Source organism: Coregonus clupeaformis, chromosome 18 (genome assembly GCF_020615455.1).
Source record: "Coregonus clupeaformis isolate EN_2021a chromosome 18, ASM2061545v1, whole genome shotgun sequence".
Classification (NCBI taxonomy): domain Eukaryota; kingdom Metazoa; phylum Chordata; class Actinopteri; order Salmoniformes; family Salmonidae; genus Coregonus; species Coregonus clupeaformis.
This window is the reverse complement of record NC_059209.1, coordinates 35593020-35619018: the sequence shown is the minus strand read 5'-3', so window position 1 is coordinate 35619018 and position 25999 is coordinate 35593020. Positions and strand designations below refer to the sequence as shown.

General features: G+C 39.2%; 1 protein-coding gene across 3 annotated transcripts in view; it reads right to left on the bottom strand.

Annotated features, from left to right (window-relative positions):
- Nucleotides 1–25999, bottom strand: part of LOC121530977 (phospholipid-transporting ATPase ID-like) — a 61651-nt gene that overhangs the window by 19105 nt on the left and 16547 nt on the right. For all 3 annotated transcript variants that reach the window (XM_045226857.1, XM_045226856.1, XM_045226858.1), the window contains exons 4-18: nt 25345–25458; nt 21013–21111; nt 19362–19423; nt 18836–18908; nt 18575–18645; nt 18088–18170; nt 16266–16424; nt 15775–15863; nt 15345–15538; nt 14951–15159; nt 13691–13900; nt 12934–13122; nt 12685–12800; nt 11624–11788; nt 11270–11381 (exon numbers count right to left, since the gene is read on the bottom strand). In XM_045226857.1, the coding sequence (XP_045082792.1) occupies nt 11270–11381; nt 11624–11788; nt 12685–12800; nt 12934–13122; nt 13691–13900; nt 14951–15159; nt 15345–15538; nt 15775–15863; nt 16266–16424; nt 18088–18170; nt 18575–18645; nt 18836–18908; nt 19362–19423; nt 21013–21111; nt 25345–25458 (1945 nt within the window). The remainder of the gene's footprint in view (nt 1–11269; nt 11382–11623; nt 11789–12684; nt 12801–12933; nt 13123–13690; nt 13901–14950; nt 15160–15344; nt 15539–15774; nt 15864–16265; nt 16425–18087; nt 18171–18574; nt 18646–18835; nt 18909–19361; nt 19424–21012; nt 21112–25344; nt 25459–25999) is intronic.

Sequence of the window (25999 nt, the reverse complement as noted above, 5' to 3'; positions counted from 1 at the left end):
AGATAGTTAAGGTTAGATAGATAATGTTAGAGGTAAGGTTAGATAGTTAAGGTTAGATAGATAATGTTAGATAGCTAAGGTTAGATAGATAATGTTAGAGGTAAGGTTAGATAGTTAAGGTTAGATAGATAATGTTAGATAGTTAAGGTTAGATAGATAATGTTAGATAGATAATGTTAGATAGTTAAGGTTAGATAGTTAAGGTTAGATAGATAATGTTAGATAGTTGGTTAGATAGTTAAGGTTAGATAGATAATGTTAGATAGTTAAGGTTAGATAGTTAAGGTTAGATAGATAATGATAGAGGTAAGGTTAGATAGTTAATGTTAGATAGATAATGTTAGAGGTAAGGTTAGATAGATGTTAGAGTTAAGGTTCGATAGATAATGTTAGATAGTTAAGGTGAGATAGATAATGTAAGAGAGTTAAGGTTAGATAGATAATGTTAGATAGTTAAGGTTAGATAGTTAAGGTTAGATAGATAATGATAGAGGTAAGGTTAGATAGATGTTAGAGTTAAGGTTCGATAGATAATGTTAGATAGTTAAGGTTCGATAGATAATGTTAGATAGTTAAGGTGAGATAGATAATGTAAGAGAGTTAAGGTGAGATAGATAATGTTAGATAGTTAAGGTTAGATAGATAATGTTAGATGGTTAAGGTTAGATAGATAATGTTAGATATATAATATTAGATAGTTAAGGTTAGATAGATAATGTTAGATATATAATATTAGATAGTTAAGGTTAGATAGATAATGTTAGATAGTTAAGGTGAGATAGATAATGTTAGATAGATAATGTTAGATAGTTAAGGTGAGATAGATAATGTTAGATAGTTAAGGTTAGATAGTTAAGGTAAGTTTAGATAGTTAAGGTTAGAGGTAAGGTTCGATAAATAATGTTAGAGGTAATGTTAGATAGTTAAGGTTAGATAGTTAAGGTTAGATTGATAATGATAGAGGTAAGGTTAGATAGATACGGTGTGATAAATAATGTTAGATAGTTAAGGTTAGATAGATAATATTAGATAGTTAAGGTTAGATTGATAATGTTAGATAGTTAAGGTTAGATATGAAAGGTTAGATAGATAATGATAGAGGTAAGGTAAGAGGTAAGGTTAGATAGTTAAGGTGTGATAAATAATGTTAGATAGTTAAGGTTAGATAGATAATGTTAGGTAGTTAAGGTTAGATAGGCAAGGTTAGATAGATAATGATAGAGGTAAGGTTAGATAATAATTATAATAATTATAATAATTTATAATTTTTATTTAGCAGACGCTCTTATCCAGAGCGACTTACAGGAGCAATAGGGTTAAGTGCCTTGCTCAAGGGCACATCGACAGATTTTTCACCTAGTCGGCTCGGGGATTAGAACCAGCGACCTTTCGGTTACTGGCACAACGCTCTTACCCACTAAGCTACCTGCCGAGATAGTTAAGGTGTGATAAATAATGTTAGATAGTTAAGGTTAGATAGATAATGCTAGATAGTTAAGGTTAGATAGATAATGTTAGAGGTAAGGTTAGATAGTTAAGGTTAGATATAGAATGTTAGATAGTTAAGGTTAGATAGATAATGTTAGAGTGTAAGGTTAGATAGTTAAGGTTAGATAGATAATGTTAGTGATTAAGTTAGATGAAATAAAAGATGAATGCGGTTAAGTAGATAATATTAAGTGAGTTAATCATAATTATTAAGTATAATAATTTATAATTTTTCTTTAGCAAGCGCTCTTATCACAACCCGGCGACTCACAGAACAAGTCAGGGTTAGTACACTTGCTTTCAAATGTACATCGGCAAATTTTTCACACCTGAGTCAAACTCGGGGTAGAACCACGCGGCTTTGATTACAACTTGCGCTCCCCTACCCACTAAGCTACCTGCCTTAATAGTTGAGTGTGATAAATATTGTGAGATAGTTAGGAGTTAGTGAATAGTGTTTGGAAATAGTTAAGTTAGATAAATAATATTGCAGTAAAGTTAGATAATTAAGTTAAATATAGAATATTATTGAGTTAAAGTTAGATAAATAATACTAGAAAGTAAGATTGAAATAGTTGGTGAGATAATAATGTTAGAGGTAAGGTTAGATAAGGTTAGATAGATAATGATAGAGGTAAGGGGTAAGGTTAGATAGTTAAAGTTAGATAGATAATGATATAGGTAAGGTTAGAGGTAAGGTTAGATAGTTAAGGTTAGATAGATCATGTTAGATAGTTAAGGTGAGATAGATAATGTTAGATAGTTAAGGTTAGATAGATAATGTTAGATAGTTAAGGTTAGATAGTTAAGGTTAGATAGATAATATTAGAGGTAAGGTTAGATAGTTAAGGTTAGATAGATAATGTTAGATAGTTAAGGTTAGATAGATAATGTTAGAGGTAAGGTTAGATAGTTAAGGTTAGATAGATAATGTTAGATAGTTAAGGTTAGATAGATAATGTTAGATAGTTAAGGTTAGATAGATAATGTTAGATATATAATGTTAGAGGTAAGGTTAGATAGTTAAGGTGAGATAGATAATGTTAGAGGTAAGGTTAGATAAGGTTAGATAGATAATGATAGAGGTAAGGTAAGGTTAGATAGTTAAGGTTAGATAGATAATGATATAGGTAAGGTTAGAGGTAAGGTTAGATAGTTAGGTTAGATAGATCATGTTAGATAGTTAAGGTAAGAGATAGATAATGTTAGATAGTTAAGGTTAGATAGTTAAGGTTAGATAGATAATGTTAGATTGATAATGATAGAGGTAAGGTTAGATAGATACGGTGTGATAAATAATGTTAGATAGTTAAGGTTAGATAGATAATGTTAGATAGTTAAGGTTAGATTGATAATGTTAGATAGTTAAGGTTAGATAGGAAAGGTTAGATATATAATGATAGAGGTAAGGTAAGAGGTAAGGTTAGATAGTTAAGGTGTGATAAATAATGTTAGATAGTTAAGGTTAGATAGATAATGTTAGGTAGTTAAGGTTAGATAGTTAAGGTTGGATTGATAATGATAGAGGTAAGGTTAGAGGTAAGGTTAGATAGATAATGTTAGATAGTTAAGGTTAGATTGATAATGTTAGATAGTTAAGGTTAGATAGGCAAGGTTAGATAGATAATGATAGAGGTAAAGTTAGATAGTTAAGGGTGATAAATAATGTTAGATAGTTAAGGTTAGATAGATAATGTTAGATAGTTAAGGTTAGATAGATAATGTTAGAGGTAAGGTTAGATAGTTAAGGTTAGATAGAGAATGTTAGATAGTTAAGGTTAGATAGATAATGTTAGAGGTAAGGTTAGATAGTTAAGGTGAGATAGATAATGTTAGAGGTAAGGTTAGATAAGGTTAGATAGATAATGATAGAGGTAAGGTAAAGGTTAGATAGTTAAGGTTAGATAGATAATGATATAGGTAAGGTTAGAGGTAAGGTTAGATAGTTAAGGTTAGATAGATCATGTTAGATAGTTAAGGTGAGATAGATAATGTTAGATAGTTAAGGTTAGATAGATAATGTTAGATAGTTAAGGTTAGATAGTTAAGGTTAGATAGATAATATTAGATAGTTAAAGTTAGATAGATAATGTTAGATAGTTAGGTTAGATAGGAAAGGTTAGATAGATAATGATAGAGTGTAAGGTAAGAGGTAAGGTTAGATAGTTAAGGTGTGATAAATAATGTTAGATAGTTAAGGTTAGATAGATAATGTTAGGTAGTTAAGGTTAGATAGTTAAGGTTAGATTGATAATGATAGAGGTAAGGTTAGAGGTAAGGTTAGATAGATAATGTTAGATAGTTAAGGTTAGATTGATAATGTTAGATAGTTAAGGTTAGATAGGCAAGGTTAGATAGATAATGTTAGAGGTAAGGTTAGATAGTTAAGGTTAGATAGATAATGTTAGAGGTAAGGTTAGATAGTTAAGGTTAGATAGATAATGTTAGATAGTTAAGGTTAGATAGATAATGTTAGAGTGTAAGGTTAGATAGTTAAGGTTAGATAGATAATGTTAGATAGTTAAGGTTAGATAGATAATGTTAGATAGTTAAGGTTAGATAGATAATGTTAGATATATAATGTTAGAGGTAAGGTTAGATAGTTAAGGTGAGATAGATAATGTTAGAGGTAAGGTTAGATAAGGTTAGATAGATAATGATAGAGGTAAGGTAAGGTTAGATAGTTAAGGTTAGATAGATAATGATATAGGTAAGGTTAGAGGTAAGGTTAGATAGTTAAGGTTAGATAGATCATGTTAGATAGTTAAGGTGAGATAGATAATGTTAGATAGTTAAGGTTAGATAGTTAAGGTTAGATAGATAATGTTAGATAGTTAAGGTTAGAGGTAAGTTAGATAGTTAAGGTTAGATAGATAATGTTAGATAGTTAAGGTTAGATAGATAAGGTTAGATAGATAAGGTTAGAGTTAAGGTTAGATAGATAATGTTAGATAGTTAAGGTTAGATAGATAATGTTAGATAGTTAAAGCTAGATAGATAATGTTAGAGGTAAGGTTAGATAGTTAAGGTTAGATAGATAATGTTAGAGGTAAGGTTAGATAGTTAAGGTGAGATAGATAATGTTAGAGGTAAAGTTAGAGGTAAGGTTAGATAGTTAAGGTTAGATAGATAATGATAGAGGTAAGGTTAGAGGTAAGGTTAGATAGTTAAGGTTAGATAGATAATGATAGAGGTAAGGTTAGAGGTAAGGTTAGAGGTAAGGTTAGATAGTTAAGGTTAGATAGATCATGTTAGATAGTTAAGGTGAGATAGATCATGTTAGATAGTTAAGGTTAGATAGATAATGTTATATAGTTAAGGTTAGAGGTAAGGTTAGATAGTTAAGGTTAGATAGATAATGTTAGATAGTTAAGGTTAGATAGATAATGTTAGATAGTTAAGGTTAGAGGTAGGTTAGATAGTTAAGGTTAGATAGATAATGTTAGATAGTTAAGGTTAGATAGATAAGGTTAGATAGATAAGGTTAGATAGATAATGTTAGAGGTAAGGTTAGATAGTTAAGGTTAGATAGATAATGTTAGATAGTTAAGGTTAGATAGATAATGTTAGATATATAATGTTAGATAGTTAAGGTGAGATAGATCATGTTAGAGGTAAGGTTAGATAGTTAAGGTGAGATAGATAATGTTAGAGGGTAAGGTTAGAGGTAAGGTTAGATAGTTAAGGTTAGATAGATAATGATAGAGGTAAGGTTAGAGGTAAGGTTAGATAGTTAAGGTTAGATAGATAATGATAGAGGTAAGGTTAGAGGTAAGGTTAGAGGTAATGTTAGATAGTTAAGGTTAGATAGATCATGTTAGATAGTTAAGGTGAGATAGATAATGTTAGATAGTTAAGGTTAGATAGTTAAGGTAAGTTTAGATAGTTAAGGTTAGAGGTAAGGTTAGATAAATAATGTTAGATAGTTAAGGTTAGATAGATAATGTTAGATATATAATGTTAGATAGTTAAGGTGAGATAGATAATGTTAGAGGTAAGGTTAGATAGTTAAGGTGAGATAGATAATGTTAGGAGGTAAGTTAGAGGTAAGGTTGGATAGATAAGGTTAGATAGATCATGTTAGATAGTTAAGGTAAGGTTAGATAGTTAAGGTTAGATAGATAATGTTAGATAGTTAAGGTTAGATAGATAATGTTAGAGGTAAGGTTAGATAGTTAAGGTTAGATAGATAATGTTAGATAGTTAAGGTTAGATAGATAATGTTAGATATATAATGTTAGATAGTTAAGGTGAGATAGATCATGTTAGAGGTAAGGTTAGATAGTTAAGGTGAGATAGATAATGTTAGAGGTAAGGTTAGAGTGTAAGGTTAGATAGTTAAGGTTAGATAGATAATGATAGAGGTAAGGTTAGAGGTAAGGTTAGATAGTTAAGGTTAGATAGATAATGATAGAGGTAAGGTTAGAGCTAAGGTTAGAGGTAATGTTAGATAGTTAAGGTTAGATAGATCATGTTAGATAGTTAAGGTGAGATAGATAATGTTAGATAGTTAAGGTTATATAGATAATGTTAGATAGTTAGGGTTAGAGGTAAGGTTAGATAGTTAAGGTTAGATAGATAATGTTAGATAGTTAAGGTTAGATAGATAATGTTAGATAGTTAAGGTTAGAGGTAAGGTTAGATAGTTAAGGTTAGATAGATAATGTTAGATAGTTAAGGTTAGATAGATAAAGGTTAGATAGATAAGGTTAGAGTTAAGGTTAGATAGATAATGTTAGATAGTTAAGGTTAGATAGATAATGTTAGATAGTTAAAGCTAGATAGATAATGTTAGAGGTAAGGTTAGATAGTTAAGGTTAGATAGATAATGTTAGATATATAATGTTAGAGGTAAGGTTAGATAGTTAAGGTGAGATAGATAATGTTAGAGGTAAGGTTAGATAAGGTTAGATAGATAATGATAGAGGTAAGGTAAGGTTAGATAGTTAAGGTTAGATAGATAATGATATAGGTAAGGTTAGAGGTAAGGTTAGATAGTTAAGGTTAGATAGATCATGTTAGATAGTTAAGGTGAGATAGATAATGTTAGATAGTTAAGGTTAGATAGTTAAGGTTAGATAGATAATGTTAGATTGATAATGATAGAGGTAAGGTTAGATAGATACGGTGTGATAAATAATGTTAGATAGTTAAGGTTAGATAGATAATGTTAGATAGTTAAGGTTAGATTGATAATGTTAGATAGTTAAGGTTAGATAGGAAAGGTTAGATAGATAATGATAGAGGTAAGGTAAGAGGTAAGGTTAGATAGTTAAGGTGTGATAAATAATGTTAGATAGTTAAGGTTAGATAGATAATGTTAGGTAGTTAAGGTTAGATAGTTAAGGTTAGATTGATAATGATAGAGGTAAGGTTAGAGGTAAGGTTAGATAGATAATGTTAGATAGTTAAGGTTAGATTGATAATGTTAGATAGTTAAGGTTAGATAGGCAAGGTTAGATAGATAATGATAGAGGTAAGGTTAGATAGTTAAGGTGTGATAAATAATGTTAGATAGTTAAGGTTAGATAGATAATGTTAGATAGTTAAGGTTAGATAGATAATGTTAGAGGTAAGGTTAGATAGTTAAGGTTAGATAGAGAATGTTAGATAGTTAAGGTTAGATAGATAATGTTAGAGGTAAGGTTAGATAGTTAAGGTGAGATAGATAATGTTAGAGGTAAGGTTAGATAAGGTTAGATAGATAATGATAGAGGTAAGGTAAGGTTAGATAGTTAAGGTTAGATAGATAATGATATAGGTAAGGTTAGAGGTAAGGTTAGATAGTTAAGGTTAGATAGATCATGTTAGATAGTTAAGGTGAGATAGATAATGTTAGATAGTTAAGGTTAGATAGATAATGTTAGATAGTTAAGGTTAGATAGTTAAGGTTAGATAGATAATATTAGATAGTTAAAGTTAGATAGATAATGTTAGATAGTTAAGGTTAGATAGGAAAGGTTAGATAGATAATGATAGAGGTAAGGTAAGAGGTAAGGTTAGATAGTTAAGGTGTGATAAATAATGTTAGATAGTTAAGGTTAGATAGATAATGTTAGGTAGTTAAGGTTAGATAGTTAAGGTTAGATTGATAATGATAGAGGTAAGGTTAGAGGTAAGGTTAGATAGATAATGTTAGATAGTTAAGGTTAGATTGATAATGTTAGATAGTTAAGGTTAGATAGGCAGGTTAGATAGATAATGTTAGAGGTAAGGTTAGATAGTTAAGGTTAGATAGATAATGTTAGAGGTAAGGTTAGATAGTTAAGGTTAGATAGATAATGTTAGATAGTTAAGGTTAGATAGATAATGTTAGAGGTAAGGTTAGATAGTTAAGGTTAGATAGATAATGTTAGATAGTTAAGGTTAGATAGATAATGTTAGATAGTTAAGGTTAGATAGATAATGTTAGATATATAATGTTAGAGGGTAAGGTTAGATAGTTAAGGTGAGATAGATAATGTTAGAGGTAAGGTTAGATAGGGTTAGATAGATAATGATAGAGGTAAGGTAAGGTTAGATAGTTAAGGTTAGATAGATAATGATATAGGTAAGGTTAGAGGTAAGGTTAGATAGTTAAGGTTAGATAGATCATGTTAGATAGTTAAGGTGAGATAGATAATGTTAGATAGTTAAGGTTAGATAGTTAAGGTTAGATAGATAATGTTAGATAGTTAAGGTTAGAGGTAAGGTTAGATAGTTAAGGTTAGATAGATAATGTTAGATAGTTAAGGTTAGATAGATAAGGTTAGATAGATAAGGTTAGAGTTAAGGTTAGATAGATAATGTTAGATAGTTAAGGTTAGATAGATAATGTTAGATAGTTAAAGCTAGATAGATAATGTTAGAGGTAAGGTTAGATAGTTAAGGTTAGATAGATAATGTTAGAGGTAAGGTTAGATAGTTAAGGTGAGATAGATAATGTTAGAGGTAAAGTTAGAGGTAAGGTTAGATAGTTAAGGTTAGATAGATAATGATAGAGGTAAGGTTAGAGGTAAGGTTAGATAGTTAAGGTTAGATAGATAATGATAGAGGTAAGGTTAGAGGTAAGGTTAGAGGTAAGGTTAGATAGTTAAGGTTAGATAGATCATGTTAGATAGTTAAGGTGAGATAGATCATGTTAGATAGTTAAGGTTAGATAGATAATGTTATATAGTTAAGGTTAGAGGTAAGGTTAGATAGTTAAGGTTAGATAGATAATGTTAGATAGTTAAGGTTAGATAGATAATGTTAGATAGTTAAGGTTAGAGGTAGGTTAGATAGTTAAGGTTAGATAGATAATGTTAGATAGTTAAGGTTAGATAGATAAAGTTAGATAGATAAGGTTAGATAGATAATGTTAGAGGTAAGGTTAGATAGTTAAGGTTAGATAGATAATGTTAGATAGTTAAGGTTAGATAGATAATGTTAGATATATAATGTTAGATAGTTAAGGTGAGATAGATCATGTTAGAGGTAAGGTTAGATAGTTAAGGTGAGATAGATAATGTTAGAGGTAAGGTTAGAGGTAAGGTTAGATAGTTAAGGTTAGATAGATAATGATAGAGGTAAGGTTAGAGGTAAGGTTAGATAGTTAAGGTTAGATAGATAATGATAGAGGTAAGGTTAGAGGTAAGGTTAGAGGTAATGTTAGATAGTTAAGGTTAGATAGATCATGTTAGATAGTTAAGGTGAGATAGATAATGTTAGATAGTTAAGGTTAGATAGTTAAGGTTAGATAGTTAAGGTTAGAGGTAAGGTTAGATAGTTAAGGTTAGATAAATAATGTTAGATAGTTAAGGTTAGATAGATAATGTTAGATATATAATGTTAGATAGTTAAGGTGAGATAGATAATGTTAGAGGTAAGGTTAGATAGTTAAGGTGAGATAGATAATGTTAGAGGTAAGGTTAGAGGTAAGGTTGGATAGATAAGGTTAGATAGATCATGTTAGATAGTTAAGGTAAGGTTAGATAGTTAAGGTTAGATAGATAATGTTAGATAGTTAAGGTTAGATAGATAATGTTAGAGGTAAGGTTAGATAGTTAAGGTTAGATAGATAATGTTAGATAGTTAAGGTTAGATAGATAATGTTAGATATATAATGTTAGATAGTTAAGGTGAGATAGATCATGTTAGAGGTAAGGTTAGATAGTTAAGGTGAGATAGATAATGTTAGAGGTAAGGTTAGAGGTAAGGTTAGATAGTTAAGGTTAGATAGATAATGATAGAGGTAAGGTTAGAGGTAAGGTTAGATAGTTAAGGTTAGATAGATAATGATAGAGGTAAGGTTAGAGCTAAGGTTAGAGGTAATGTTAGATAGTTAAGGTTAGATAGATCATGTTAGATAGTTAAGGTGAGATAGATAATGTTAGATAGTTAAGGTTAGATAGATAATGTTAGATAGTTAAGGTTAGAGGTAAGGTTAGATAGTTAAGGTTAGATAGATAATGTTAGATAGTTAAGGTTAGATAGATAATGTTAGATAGTTAAGGTTAGAGGTAAGGTTAGATAGTTAAGGTTAGATAGATAATGTTAGATAGTTAAGGTTAGATAGATAAGGTTAGATAGATAATGTTAGAGGTAAGGTTAGATAGTTAAGGTTAGATAGATAATGTTAGATATATAATGTTAGATAGTTATGGTGAGATAGATCATGTTAGAGGTAAAGTTAGATAGTTAAGGTGAGATAGATAATGTTAGAGGTAAGGTTAGAGGTAAGGTTAGATAGTTAAGGTTAGATAGATAATGATAGAGGTAAGGTTAGAGGTAAGGTTAGATAGTTAAGGTTAGATAGATAATGATAGAGGTAAGGTTAGAGGTAAGGTTAGATAGTTAAGGTTAGATATATCATGTTAGATAGTTAAGGTGAGATAGATAATGTTAGATAGTTAATGTTAGATAGTTAAGGTTAGAGGTAAGGTTAGATAGTTAAGGTTAGATAGATAATGTTAGATAGTTAAGGTTAGATAGATAATGTTAGATAGTTAAGGTTAGAGGTAAGGTTAGATAGTTAAGGTTAGATAGATAATGTTGGATAGTTAAGGTTAGATAGATAATGTTAGATATATAATGTTAGATAGTTAAGGTGAGATAGATAATGTTAGAGGTAAGGTTAGATAGTTAAGGTGAGATAGATAATGTTAGAGGTAAGGTTAGATAGTTAAGGTTAGATAGATAATGATAGAGTTAAGGTTAGAGGTAAGGTTAGATAGTTAAGGTTAGATAGATAATGATAGAGGTAAGGTTAGAGGTAAGGTTAGAGTTAAGGTTAGATAGTTAAGGTTAGATAGATCATGTTAGATAGTTAAGGTGATATAGATAATGTTAGATAGTTAAGGTTAGATAGATAAGGTTAGATAGATAAGGTTAGAGGTAAGGTTAGATAGTTAAGGTTAGATAGATAATGTTAGACAGTTAAGGTTAGATAGATAATGTTAGATAGATAATATTAGATAGTTAAGGTTAGATAGCTAATGTTAGAGGTAAGGTTAGATAGTTAAGGTGAGATAGATAATGTTAGAGGTAAGGTTAGATAGTTAAGGTGAGATAGATAACGTTAGAGGTAAGGTTAGATAGTTAAGGTGAGATAGATAATGTTAGAGGTAAGGTTAGATAGTTAAGGTGAGATAGATAATGTTAGAGGTAAGGTTAGATAGTTAAGGTTAGATAAAGGAAGGTGGCTATCATTCAGTAGGGGGTTTACAATGTGCTTATTCAGCAGATTGGTCAGAGAAAAGTTGCTTGGTGACTAACCCTGTTTCTTTGATTGATTGATTGATTGATTGATTGATTGACTAACCCTGTTTGTCGCCGGTGAGCACCCAGATCTTGATGTCAGCTTTGGCGAGCTGCTCGATGGTCTGAGGCACACCATCCTGGAGCTTATCCTCTATGGCTGTAGCTCCCAGCAACTATACACACACACACACACACACACATAAAATGACGATCCTTTCTCTATCTGTAACAGCTCAAACTGTTCCTGGTACAGTGTTTAACTCATTCCTACCACCAGGCCTTTCTCTTTATTTATATGTAAAATAAAAAATCTGTTCCTGGTTCAGTGTTAAAGCCTTCCTACCACCAGGTCTTTCTCTTTATTTATATGTAAAATAAAAAATCTGTTCCTGGTTCAGTGTTAAAGCCTTCCTACCATCAGGTCTTTCTCTATCTCCTCATAGAGCAGGTCTAGTTTGTCCTCTCGGTCCTCCAGGGCTGTGCTGGCCTCATGGTGGCGCTGTTTCCACCTGCTAAAATACTCCTCATCCAGGTCCTTATAGGCCAAAGCCAGGGTCCGCAGGCCCTCACCAGCAAACTCCTGAATGGATATGACACACACACACACACACACACACACGTTGCATGTTTTCGTTTTTTTACGTTACGGGATAAAAAAAATTTACGTGATCCACCACCCTGACCACTGTGCTCTCATTTCGTTTTAACAGAATGTAATCTCGGGAGATCAGGATGGTGAAACGAGGATATTACCTTCTATAACAGAGAGAGAGACAGATAGGTTTACAGACTAACACATTTGCAGGCATAAATACTCCCCCAACATATGATTACATTGCCAAAGCAAGTGAAATAGATAATAAACTAAAGTGAAATAAACAATAAAACATTTACAGTAAACATTACACTCACAAAAGTTTCAAAATAATAAAGACATTTCAAATGTCATATTATGTCTATATACAGTGTTGTAACGATGTGCAAATAGTTAAAGTACAAAAGGGAAAATAAATCAACATAAATATAGGTTGTATTTACAATGGTGTTTGTTCTTCACTGGTTGCCCCTTTCTTGTGGCAACAGGTCACAAATCTTGCTGCTGTCATTGGACACTGTGGGATTTCACCCAATAGACATGGGAGTTTATCAAAATTGGGTTTGTTTTCAAATTCTTTGTGAGTGTGTAATCTGAGGGAAATATGTGTCTCTAATATGGTCATACATTTGGCAGGAGGTTAGGAAGTGCAGCTCAGTTTCCACCTCATGTTGTGGGCAGTGTGCAAATAGCCTGTCTTCTCTTGAGAGCCAGGTTTGCCTACGGCGGCCTTTCTCAATAGCAGGTATTCTGCCACTGTGTACTCTCTGTTTAGGGCCAAATAGCATTCTATTTTGCTCTGTTTTTTTGTTAGTTCTTTCCAATGTGTCAAGTAATTATCTTTTGGTTTTCTCATGACTCTCTCTCTCACAGACTCTTACGTTGAGGTGTTCAGTGGTGACGTCCATCAGCTTGGTACAGGACTGGTGCAGCCTTTCATAGACCATGGTGTCTGCTCCTTTACAATACAGACACAGCTTCCCCTCTGGACTCCGCACTGTAGTACACACACACACACACACACACACACACACACACACACACACACACACACACACACAGTTAGGCTTCAGCCCTTATAGACATACTACACTGAGCAAGAAGCTAAATCTCTCATGGTTTGTGTTTACCGATGACGGACATCCTCTTGCGGACATTGTTGAAGTCGAGGATGGCGAGTAGCTCGTAGCTGCGTTGTTTTCCCATCTCTACGATAGTGACGCTCTCTGGCGTGCGCGAGCGGAACACGAAGCCAAAGTTGCGTGCTGCGGTTACCAAGGCACCTTCATCAGGTGACTGGGCCTGGTACAGCAGCTCACCTTTACAGAGGGAATGAGGTCATTTCCTGTTGTTAGAGGAAGTGGTCGTAGCTATCGCTCTTTTTTTTGTTGGATATATACATGAATATGGATAAACACACAGTCTTCCCTTTCTGACACATAATCTCAATCTCAACAAGCAAAAACAAACATGCTCCCCACTTTCACAAATACTCTCTCTCTCACTCTCAACCGCTCTCTATCCCAATCCCCCATCTCTCTCCTCCTCTCTCCTCACCCACCCACCCACCCACCCACCCTCCATCTCTCTCCCTCCCTCTCTCCTCTCCTCACCCTCTCTCTCTCCTCACCCTCCATCTCTCTCTCTCCCTCCCCTCTCCTCTCCTCACTCTCTCTCTCCTCACCCTCCCTCTCTCTCCCTCCCTCTCTCCTCACCCTCTCTCTCTCTCTCTCCCTCATCCTCCCCCTCCCTCTCCTCCCTCTCTCTCCTCACCCTCTCTCTCTCCCCCTCCTCTGCTTCTCTCTCTCCTCTCCCCCTCTCTCTCTCTCCTCTCCCCCTCACCCTCTCCCTCGCTCTTCTCTCCTCTCCCCCTCCCCCTCTCCTCACCCTCTCTCTTCTCCTCAGCCATAACAGTGTGACAGAGGGCCAATATTCTGAAGAAGGAGTGGACCTCCACACTGTTCAGCTTCACTGCCTCCACCAGGGAGTGGTCATGGAAGGAGAATTGATGGTCAGCAAGAGGGTTGAAGGACCAGTCCACCGTCTCTGTGTGCTCGTTGATCTCCAGTCTCTGGCCAGTGTAGTCAAATACATCTCCTGGAGAACAGAATTGAGACTGGATGAATTCATGTGGGGTTCTTCACAATGGAGGAGGGATTCATGCGAGCCTGTGATTGTGTGTTTGTTCGTGTGTGTGCTTCTGCATCCGTCCATACACACTTCCTTGCCTTCATATGTACCATCTGAACCTCAACGTAACTCTTCCTATGTACCATCTGAACCTCACAGTAGCTCTTCCTATGTACCATCTGAACCTCACCGTAGCTCTTCCTATGTACCATCTGAACCTCACCGTAGCTCTTCCTATGTGCCATCTATAATAATATAATATAATATGCCATTTAGCAGACGCTTTTATCTAAAGCGACTTACAGTCATGTGTGCATACATTTTTACGTATGGGTGGTCCCGGGGATCGAACCCACTACCCTGACGTTACAAGCGCCATGCTCTACCAATTGAGCTACAGAGGACCACCCATCTGAACCTCACCATAGCTCTTCCTATGTACCATCTGAACCTCACCGTAGCTCTTCCTATGTACCATCTGAACCTCACCGTAGCTCTTCCTATGTACCATCTGAACCTCACCGTAGCTCTTCCTATGTACCATCTGAACCTCACCGTAGCTCTTCCTATGTACCATCTGAACCTCACCGTAGCTCTTCTGATGTACCATCTGAACCTCACTGCAGCTCTTCCTATGTACCATCTGAACCTCACTGTAGCTCTTCCTATGTACCATCTGAACCTCACCGTAGCTCTTCCTATGTACCATCTGAACCTCACCGTAGCTCTTCTGATGTACCATCTGAACCTCACCGTAGCTCTTCTGATGTACCATCTGAACCTCACCGCAGCTCTTCCTATGTACCATCTGAACCTCACTGTAGCTCTTCCTATGTACCATCTGAACATCACCGTAGCTCTTCCTATGTACCATCTGAACCTCACCGTAGCTCTTCCTATGTACCATCTGAACCTCACCGTAGCTCTTCTGATGTACCATCTGAACCTCACCGCAGCTCTTCCTATGTACCATCTGAACCTCACAGTAGCTCTTCCTATGTACCAACCGAACCTCACCGTAGCTCTTCCCGTTGATAGAACACTTATTGAAGATCATGATGTTCTGAGTGAGTGTTCCAGTCTTGTCAGAGAAGATGTATTTGATCTGACCCAGCTCCTCGTTCAGCGTGGTGGTCCGGGCCTTGGCCGGGGTGTCACTAAGGGCATGGTACATCTTCCTGTCCCAGTCGATGTAGAAACTGTTGCCCAGACGGATGACCTCCACACTGCAACACACATACAGGAATCATTCATTACATAGAACACATACAGGAATAATCCATTACATTACATACAGTAGAACCTTAGCGCAGACATGTATCTGCAAGGTACAGTATCTCAAATAGGCAGAAATACAATAAACAATGACACAGTAAAACAGACTCTCTCTCACACACACACACACACATACCTGACGTAGAGTGAGATGGGTACAACGGTGTTGAGGATGATGACGTAGGACCAGAAGGTGAGGAAGGAGGAGAAGGGGGTGTCGACTCCGTCCTGTCTGGGCAGGAAGGCCGTGAACTCTGACCCCCAGCGCTGCTCCCAGATCCTGTTGCCGATGGCCAGGATCGTGCACATGAACGCCAGGAAGCCAAAGATCTGATGGGGGTAAGAGGGGTCAATAGGTCAAGAGGTCAACAGGTGGGAAGAGAGATGTAAAGGCTGACAGAAACTATAGAAAATTAAACTGAACCTAGTGTAATAAAAAACATATTGTTAATGAGAGATGTCCAGTGAAAGTTAAAATTAAGATCTTAACTCCCAATAAAACCCCATCTATCCCAGATCTATCCATTGACAGATAAAACCCACAATAGTCTAACTGCTGGACTCACACAAAGGACGAGCACGTTCATCAGGCGGTCGATGCTGGTCCTCTTGAACGTGGTCTTCCCACAGTTCTGCATCAGCTTAGTCTCTGGACCTGGACCACAACAGGGTTAGTATTAAAGGGGCTATATGTAATTATTTAGAAGAAAAAAACTTAACCGATAATTGACATTTCCTCATTGTTTAGAAGAATACATTTTAATAAAGGTTAGAAGCAAAATGTCCATTTGGTCAGTCAGAGTTCGGTATTCTCTGATGATGTTTATTATCTATACTGCCCAGCAGAGTGCGGGTTTAACTGACCTGTGAACCAGTACCAGTCCTGACCTCTGTAAGCATTTCACGGTAAGGTCTACTACACCTGTTGTATTTGGCCAATGTGACAAATACTATTTGATTTGATTTGACCCTTAACCTCTCACCTCCAAACAGCAACAGTCCTGACCTCTAACATCTCACTTCCAAACAGCACCAGCCCTGACCTTTAACCTCTCACCTCCGAACAGCACCAGTCCGAAGCACCACTCTGTGTTCCTGAGGGTGCAGCCCCTCAGCAGGATCTTGTCGTTGTCCAGAGAGTATTTCTGACCAGCGTTAGTCAGTGTTCCTGTGAAACGGTCCAGTCGGTTGTTGGGGGGCTCACAGCGCACCTCGCCTGGACAGGGTTAGGAGGAGAGGAGGAGACACAGGGTTAGGAGGAGAGGAGGAGACACAGGGTTAGGAGGAGGAGGAGGAGACACAGGGTTAGGAGGAGAGGAGGAGACACAGGGTTAGGAGGAGAGGAGGAGACACATGGTTTGGAGGAGAGGAGGAGACACAGGGTTAGGAGGAGAGGAGGAGACACAGGGTTAGGAGGAGAGGAGGAGACACAGGGTTAGGAGGAGAGGGGGAGACACAGGGTTAGGAGGAGAGGAGGAGACACAGGGTTAGGAGGAGAGGAGGAGACACAGGGTTAGGAGGAGAGGAGGAGACACAGGGTTAGGAGGAGAGGAGGAGACACAGGGTTAGGAGGAGGAAGAGGAGGAGACACAGGGTTAGGAGGAGAGGAGGAGACACAGGGTTAGGAGGAGAGGAGGAGACACAGGGTTAGGAGGAGAGGAGGAGACACAGGGTTAGGAGGAGGAGGAGGAGGAGGAGGAGGAGACACAGGGTTAGGAGGAGAGGAGGAGACACAGGGTTAGGAGGGGAAGAGGAGGAGACACAGGGTTAGGAGGAGAGGAGGAGACACAGGGTTAGGAGGAGAGGAGGAGACACAGGGTTAGGAGGAGAGGAGGAGATACAAGGTTAGGAGGAGAGGAGGAGACACAGGGTTAGGAGGAGAGGAGGAGACACAGGGTTAGGAGGAGAGGAGGAGACACAGGGTTAGGAGGAGGAGGAGGAGGAGACACAGGGTTAGGAGGAGAGGAGGAGACACAGGGTTAGGAGGAGAGGAGGAGACACAAGGTTAGGGAGGAGAGGAGGAGACACAGGGTTAGGAGGAGAGGAGGAGACACAGGGTTAGGAGGAGAGGAGGAGACACAAGGTTAGGAGGAGAGGAGGAGACACAGGGTTAGGAGGAGAGGGGAGACACAGGGTTAAGGAGGAGAGGGGGAGACACAGGGTTAGGGAGGAGGAGACACAGGGTTAGGAGGAGAGGGGGAGACACAGGGTTAGGAGGAGAGGAGGAGACACAAGGTTAGGAGGAGAGGAGGAGACACAAGGTTAGGAGGAGAGGAGGAGACACAGGGTTAGGAGGAGAGGAGGGAGACACAGGGTTAGGAGGAGGGAGGAGGAGGAGGAGACACAGGGTTAGGAGGAGAGGAGGAGACACAGGGTTAGGAGGAGAGGAGGAGACACAGGGTTAGGAGGAGAGGAGGAGACACAGGGTTAGGAGGAGAGGAGGAGACACAGGGTTAGGAGGAGAGGAGGAGACACAGGGTTAAAAGGAGAGGAGGAGACACAGGGTTAGAAGGAGAGGAGGAGACACGGTTAGGAGGAGAGGAGAGTGGGTATTTATATGGTTAAAACATCATACATTTACTAGGGCACTGAACCACACCTGATTGAAATATGCTGCTTTTTTCTTTCGTAATTCTATGTTTTTCTCTGGCAATTTGCTTTATGCTTTTACGATCATTATGGCGTGGCTACAAAGTATGAGCAGAATGACTTTTTCCCCTAGACACTGATCAAAAGGTTAGTTTATGCATTTCCCCCTTAATGGTTCATGTTAGGATTTGGCTGATCCTGGATCTGTATCTAAGGGAAACTTCTACCCAGAGCTACTATCTAGAAAGTGTCTAACCCCTTCAGATGTCACCCTCTGAGTGTCAACTCACCATTGAAGGCAGCCAGGCTGTGGATGTTGTCCCCCATGTCTCCTGTTACTGTCAGAGCCTGCTTCACCTTTAGATTGGTCTCTCTGAGAGGTGGAGGAGAGGAGAGGGAGGAAGGGGAGAGAGGAGGGGGAGGGGGTAGAGAGGGGGGAGGGGGGAGGGGGAGAGAGGAGGGGAGGAGGAGAGAGGAGGAGGAGGGCAGAGGAGAAGGAGGAGGAGGAGGAGATGGGCAGAGGAGGAGATGGGCAGAGGAGGAGGAGGAGGAGGAGGAGGAGGAGGGGAGAGAGGAGGAGGAGGAGGAGGAGGAGGAGGAGGAGGAGGAGGAGGAGGAGGAGAGAGGAGGAGGAGGAGGAGGAGGGGAGAGAGGAGGAGGAGGAGGGGGGGGGAGAGGAGGAGGGAGAGAGGGTATGAGGAGTAAGTACGAATAGACATAAGCTTTGTACAGTGGATGGACAAACAAACTGACACAGCCACACACACACACACTGACCCGTCCAGTTCAGCAGTCTCTATGTAGACCAGGTTGAGAGGTTCACTGCTAGAGAGCAGCAACAGGTCTGCCTGAAATCACACAGAGATTCACAGAATCAGATTCACCGACTATCAAATAGACTGGTGCCTATATTCAGTCTATCAGGATGGTCTCCTGTGCCAACTGTTAAAATAGACTAACAGTGAGGTACAGTATGTTCCAGAGCTGAATCATTATGTTTTAATGAACTGACAGTTAGGTTCAGTGTTCTGTTCTCACCGTAACAAACTGATTGTTCTCCAGTTTGATGGTATCGCCCACCTGAACGTCCATCCATTTTTCACTCCGTAGTCTAGAGAGACAAATATTGAGAAGGAGAGGAAGAGACAGAGAGAGAGAGAGTGTGTGTGGTGGAGGGAAAAGAGAGAGAGAGAGTGAAAGTGAGAGAGTATGTTGTGTAGACAGTAGGGATCTTCCCTCTGTTGTTTGGGGACAGTCAGGAGGAAAAAGTAGACTAAATATAGCCAATGGGGTCAGACGTTCAAATCTATGTACACTGTGTCTTTGAGTCAGGAGTCACATCAACAGGAAGAAAACAAGCACTTCCTGTTGTCCTGCAGCTGCTTCCTGTTGCCCCCCAGAAAAGAGGGCACGGTGCCTAGCTGTCCCTGCCTGGAAATTGATTTGTGTGGAGGACAGCGGAGACAGTAGGATGGGGACAAACAATCTCTGACCACACACACAACCAGTGTACCATCATAAGTTGTGTTCATAATGAAACCAATAGTAGATCTGATGAACTTACTCTCCATCCATGAGCACTGTGACCTTCCTGTTGTTCACCTGGTTGTCACTCCTGTGGCGGTTCTGGTAAAACAGAGAGGATAATACAATACATTAGACATTAGTAGCTAACCTCAAGGGTCGTTTCCTGGTTAAATGGGGACTTGTGAATGGAGTTGACTTAATCATTACAAGACACCTTTATGCTCTCTTTATGTATTGACTGAGGGGATTTCTTCAGGTAAGAGGTTGTCTAAATGTTTGGTTTTAGTCTGGAGTCTCACCAGGCCACCCAAAACTCTGACTTCCCACCACTGTGTCGCTAAAGATGGCCACCATCTCCTCACCAAGAGCCAATCATGATAAGCCAAATACGATGACCTCACTAAAGCTGTTGCTGGACCGTGAAGGCAGAAAGGTCAGTTTCTACGTCCCAAATTGCACCCTATTCCCTATATAGTGCACTACCTTTTGAACAGTCTATGGGTCCTAGTCAAAAGTAGTGAATTACATAGGGAATAGGGTGCAATTTGGGACGCACTCTGTGTAGCCACCTGACCTCACAAACAGACCCTTGTTCTGTTACTGAGGTTAATGTGTAACCACATGAGATCACATTTCCCAGACCGGTTCAGTATCAGGTTGCCAAATTCCCTCCACAGCCTGTAGCAGTAGTGGTTTTTTAAAAACTTTACAGCTGGAACTGAAAGTTATTTTCCTTTTATTGTTTTGGTATTAAAACTAGATTCCTGCTTGATTCAGAAAGTAGTGAAAGAACAAGCCAATTAAAAACACATCAGAGAGGGAATCAGAAGACATTTCTGTTGTTACTCAATTATCTTACTGATATTCTCCTCCAGAAAGTCAACCACACATGCATGGACGCACAGACACATGGACACATACACAGAGCCTGCAGTGAGAGAGAGAGAGAGAGATACGAGATGAGGTAAGAGGAAGGAGTAACCTGAAACAGAGCCTTAAATAAGATGTCTGACACAGACAATCAAAAAGTGGAGTCTTAGTCCCAACTCCTGAAACAATGACGTTACTGCCACCAACACAACAACAATCACCATGGATATACAAATAAGAGAGGATTTCGGTGAGAGAGAGAAATAGAGAGGAGAGAGAGAGAAAGAGAGAGAGGAGAGGAGAGGAGAGGAGAGGAGAGGAGAGAGAGAGAGAGAGAGAGAGAGAGAGAGAGAGAGAGAGAGAGAGAGAGAGAGAGAGAGAGAGAGAGAGAGAGAGAGAGAGAGAGAGAGAGAGAGAGAGAGAGAGAGAGAGAGAGAGAGGGGAAAGAGAGAGTTGGAGTGTGGAGTGACAGCCAAACTGACAATAGTCTGAACCTCTACAACCTTTCAACCAGCCCAGTGCACCACCACTATACAATAGTCAGGTAAGGTAAGCAGGTTAAAGGTCAGAAGGTCAAAGGTGAATAAATCACGACAGAGTAGGTAGGTAGATAGATAGAGAGAGAGAGAGAGAGAGAGAGACAGAGACAGAGACAGAGACAGAGACGGAGAGATAGAGAGAGAGACAGAGACAGAGACAGAGACAGAGAGATAGAGAGGTAAAGATGAAAAGGAGAAGCTAAGAAGATATCTGCTTGGAATGGCGAAGGGCTGAGCAGCAGTTATATGTGAAAGGTAAGGAGTTCTCTTCATACTCACTATGTCATCCGTAGCGTCTTTAGCAGCAGTCACAGACAGCACCAGGACCAGAGGGACCACGGTCGTGAACCAGGACAGAGAGGAGATGGCAGGAATCACCTACCGCAACACAACCACAACATTCAACAAACACTCAGGTAACATTTATACAACATCTATACAACATCTCACATTAATACAACAGATACCCCCAATATAGGGAGGAGATGGTGGTCATATAATTAGGAATTAGAATACTAGAATGGTCATGAACCTTCTTATGATGGTATAAATGTCAGCCATTTTGGTCAGGGAGTTGGTCAACCATGATTTGCCAATGCCTTGATAAGATATTGTGTAAAATAATGAATTTGAAGAATGTATCTTCACTGTATGTTTGTTAGCTAGCTAGCCATCCAGTTTTAAGAAATGATTCCATTAATTGTTTAAATTAACTGCCAATATGCTGAAATCAGTTGATGATAAGGACTTAGACAAGTTGTAAATGCAACAAGTAGTGATTTTGTATCATATAATTGCACTCACAGCTTTACAAGAAAACAAAAATGGAGACCTTTATGGTCTGTTTACATATATTTTAGAGGCTATTCATACAGAAAATGTGTATAAAACCTGCATAAACTGTATTTATAATTGTATGGCAATATTTTAGGTTGACAATACTTCTAATACACAATATCTGATTTATCACATGCCTTACTTTTATTTTCCTGCATAAGTAAAATCTGGATTATGCCTCTACTGCCATTCATTCCAATAAGACTGGTTTGGATTTCTCCCTGACCAATATGGCTGCCATTTTCACAACATTCTGGAACATTTAGGGTTTATGACATAGCCCCTCTAGTAATTTAATAGGATCTCTATGATGGTGGTGTTGATTGTAAATGGTGCTGATATTAGCTAAACATACAGTGAGTATGCAGATAAAAACACAACACAAGCCTACACATATACTTTCATAACAGGACAGAATCCATGATATGAAACCCTGTACTGGATCCATAAGACAGAGACATGTATATGGATCGGCTCTCTGCTAGTCTCCATAGTTGTTTCTACATACTGTAAGGTGTGATGAGATCTCTCTACGTCAGGTATGTCGTTTGTAAACCTCTATCCAACAATGAGTTAAGACGCTAAGAGTCAACTGTGCTGAGTATCTCACTTCCTCAATCAATGCACTTCACTCAGTCATATCCTGTTTTCTTACTGGACTGATGTAGCTTTATTCTGGAAATCATATCCCGTTTTCTTATTGGACTGATGTAGCTTTATTCTGGAAATCATATCCCGTTTTCTTATTGGACTGATGTAGCTTTATTCTGGAAATCATAGCCATCTCCTCCAACAGGGTCTGGCTCCAGCAGGTAACATGCTTCGTAAACAACCGGTGTAGACTAACAGTGAAATGCTTACTACTTACGGGGCAGAGAGACAAATAGAAAAATAATAACACAAGGAATAAATATACAATGAGTAATGATAACTTGGCTATATACACGGGGTACCAGTACGGAGCAGATGTGCAGGGGTACGAGGTAATTGAGGTAGATATGTACATATAGGTAGGGATAAAGTGACTAGGCAACAGGATAGATAATAAACAGTAACAGCAGGGCATGTGATGTGTCAAAAGAGTTAGTGCAAAAAGGGTCAATGCAGAAAGTCTGGGTAGCTATTGGTTAACTATTTAACTAACTACTTATGGCTAAGGGTAAAGGCTGTGCAGGGTCCTGTCGTTTCCAGACTTGGTGAATCGGTATCGCTTGCCGTGCAGTAGCAGAGAGAACAGTCTATGACTTGGGTGACTGGAGTCTTTGACAATTCTTAGGGCCTTCCTCTGACACCGCCTGGTATAGAGGTCCTCGATGGCAGGGAGCTTGGCCCCAGTGATGTACTGGGCCATACTACACCAATGCACTACCCTCTGTAGCGCCTTGCGGTCAGATGCCAAGCAATTGCCAAACCAAGCGGTGATGCAGCCAGTCTAGATGCTCTCAATGGTGCAGTTGTAGAACTTCTTGAGGATCTGAGGACCCACACCAAATTCCTTAGTGATGTGGACACAGAGGAACTTGAAGCTCTCGACCTGCTCCACTATAGCCCTGTTGATATGGATGTGGGCATGCTCGGCCCTCCGTTTCCTGTAGTCCACGATCAGCTCTTCTGTCTTGCTGATGTTGAGGGAGAGGTTCTTGTCCTGGAACCACACTGCCAGGTGTCTGACCTCCTCCTTGTAGGCTGTCTCATCGTCGTCGATGATCAGGCCTACCACCGTTGTGTCGTCTGCAAACTTAATGATGGTGTTAGAGTTGTGCAAGGCCACACAGTCGTGGGTGAACAAGGAGTACAGGAAGAGACTAAGCACGCACCCCTGAGAGGCCCCCGTGTTGAGGGTCAGCATGGTGAATGTGTTGTTGCCTACCCACCACCTGGGGGTGGCCCGTCAGGAAGTCCAGGATCCAGTTGTAGAGGGAGGTGTTTAATCCCAGGGTCCTTAGCTTAGTGATGAGGTTGGAGGGCACTATGGTGTTGAACTCTGAGATGTAGTCAATGAACAGCCTTCTCACGTAGGTATTCCTTTAGTCCAGGTGGGAAAGAGCAGTGTGGAGTGCAATAGAGATTGCGTCATCCGTGGATCTGTTAGGGCGGTATGCGAATTGGAGTGGGTCCACTGTGTCTGGAATGATCGTGTTGATTGTGCCATGACCATCCTTTAAAAGCATTTCATGACTACTGATGTGAATGCTACCGGGGTGATAGTCGACTACTGAGAGCGTGATCACACAGTCGCCCGGAACAACTGGTGCACTCATGAATGGTTCAGTGTTGCTAGCCTCGACGCGAGCATAGAAAGTGTTTAGCTCGTCTGATAGGCTCGCATCACTGGACAGCTCGCAGCTGAGTTTCCCTTTGTAATCCGTGATAGTTTGCAAGCCCTGCCACATCCAATGAGCATCAGAGCCGATATAGTAGGATTCGATCTTGATCCTGTATTGACGCTTTCCCTGTTTGATGGTTCGTCGGAGGGCGTAGCGGGATTTCTTATAAGTGTCAGGATTAGTGTCTCGCTTCTTGAAAGCGGCACCTCTAGCCTTTAGCTCAGTGCAGATGTTGCCTGTAATCTATGGCTTCTGGTTGGGATATGTATGTATGGTCACTGTGGGGATGACGGTGTCGATGCACTTATTAATGAAGCCGGTGACTGATGTGGTAAACTCCTCAATGCAATCAGATGAATCCCGGAACATATTCCAATCTGTGCTAGTGAAACATTCTTGTAGCTTAGCATCCGCTTTATTGGACCACTTCCATATTGAGCGCATCCCTGGTACTTCCTGTTTGAGTTTTTTGCTTGTAAGCAGGAATCAGGAGGATAGAGTTATGGTCATATTTGCCAAATGGATGTCAAGGGAGAGCTTTGTATGCGTCTCTGTGTGTAGAGTAAAGGTGATCTTTTTGCCTCTAGTTGTACAGGTGACATGCTGGTAGAAATGATGTAAAATGGATTTCAGTTTTCCTGCATTAAAGTCCCTGGCCACTAGGAGCGCCGCCTCTGGATGAGCATTGTCTTGTTTTCTTATGGCCCTATACAGCTGGTTGAGTGCGGTCTTAGTGCCAGCATTGGTTTCTGGTGGTAAATAGAGAGCTATGAAAAATATAGACGAAAACTCTCTTGGTAAATAGTGTGGTCAACAGCTTATCATGAGGTACTCTAACTCAGGCGAGCAGAACCTCAAGACTTCCTTCCTTATTATTAGAGATCGTGCACTAGCTGTTGTTAACAAAGAGAAACACACCTCCTCCCCTGAGCTTCCCCGACGCTGCCGTTCTGTCCTGACGACGTATAGAAAAACCAGCTAGATGTATATTTACTATGTCGTTGTTCAGCCACGACTATAGGATATTACAGTTCTTCAGATCACGTTGATAGGATAGTCTCGAACTGAGTTCATCCAGTTTATTCTCCAGTGATTGCAAATAGAACGGAGAGTAGAGGCGATTTATCCACTCTCCGAAGTAATCTCGTCAGGTATCCCGCACGCCGGGCCTCTGTAGCACCATCTCCTCCTTCTTCTAGTGTCGGGGATTTGGGCCTGTCTTTTGCGTCCGAAGCATTGAAGTAGAAGTCCTCGTCCAAATCGAGGTTAGTGATAGCTGTTATGAGCGAGTAGCACGCTGACGCAGAGCCCATAATCTGGAACTGGATACTTCTCATCTCCTCCAAACTAATACTGTATGTCCTGATATGCATGTTGAAACAAAAGGTGTGTGTGTGTATCTCTGTACGTATGTGCATATGTGTGTGTGTGTGTGTGTTCCACTCACTTGGAGTACCAGCAGAATGAGGAAGTAAGCGTTGGCTATTCTCTGGAACTGTTCAAAGAGGTTGAGGGGCAGGAAGGTGAACGCGTTGTACTTAGACGTCTTAATGGCATTGGTCTGGAGGAGGGAGGGAGAGAGGGAGGGAGGGAGGGAGGGAGAAAGAGTGTGTGAGTAAAACATAACATGATTTTAGAGAACCCATAAATTGAGAAGCCAATGAGAACTCATACAATGAGAAGCCAATGAGAACTCATACATTGAGAAGCGAATGAGAACTCAAACATTGAGAAGCCAATGAGAACTCATACAAACATGTTCTCTGAGTGAACTTCTTCATAGCTCTGTCTCCGACAGGGCTGATGGCAGATCAGTGGTGCTGAATTAGCCTAACTCAATCAAGGTTAAGTAACATTTCTCAACTGAGATAGGAGGAAATGAAACCAACATGTTTTCCAACTAAGCATTGTGCAAGATAAGACAAGACAATATTAGATGATACAAGACAAGACAATAGAAGACAAGAGCAGTTTCGTTTGCAATCTCTTACTTCCTCTTGGGGGGGCGTGGGATTTATTTAACATACTCTTTGAAGATGTAATGTTTCAGAAATGTTTCAGAAGATGGGCCGGGACTCCACTGTCTGAAAGATATTTAAATG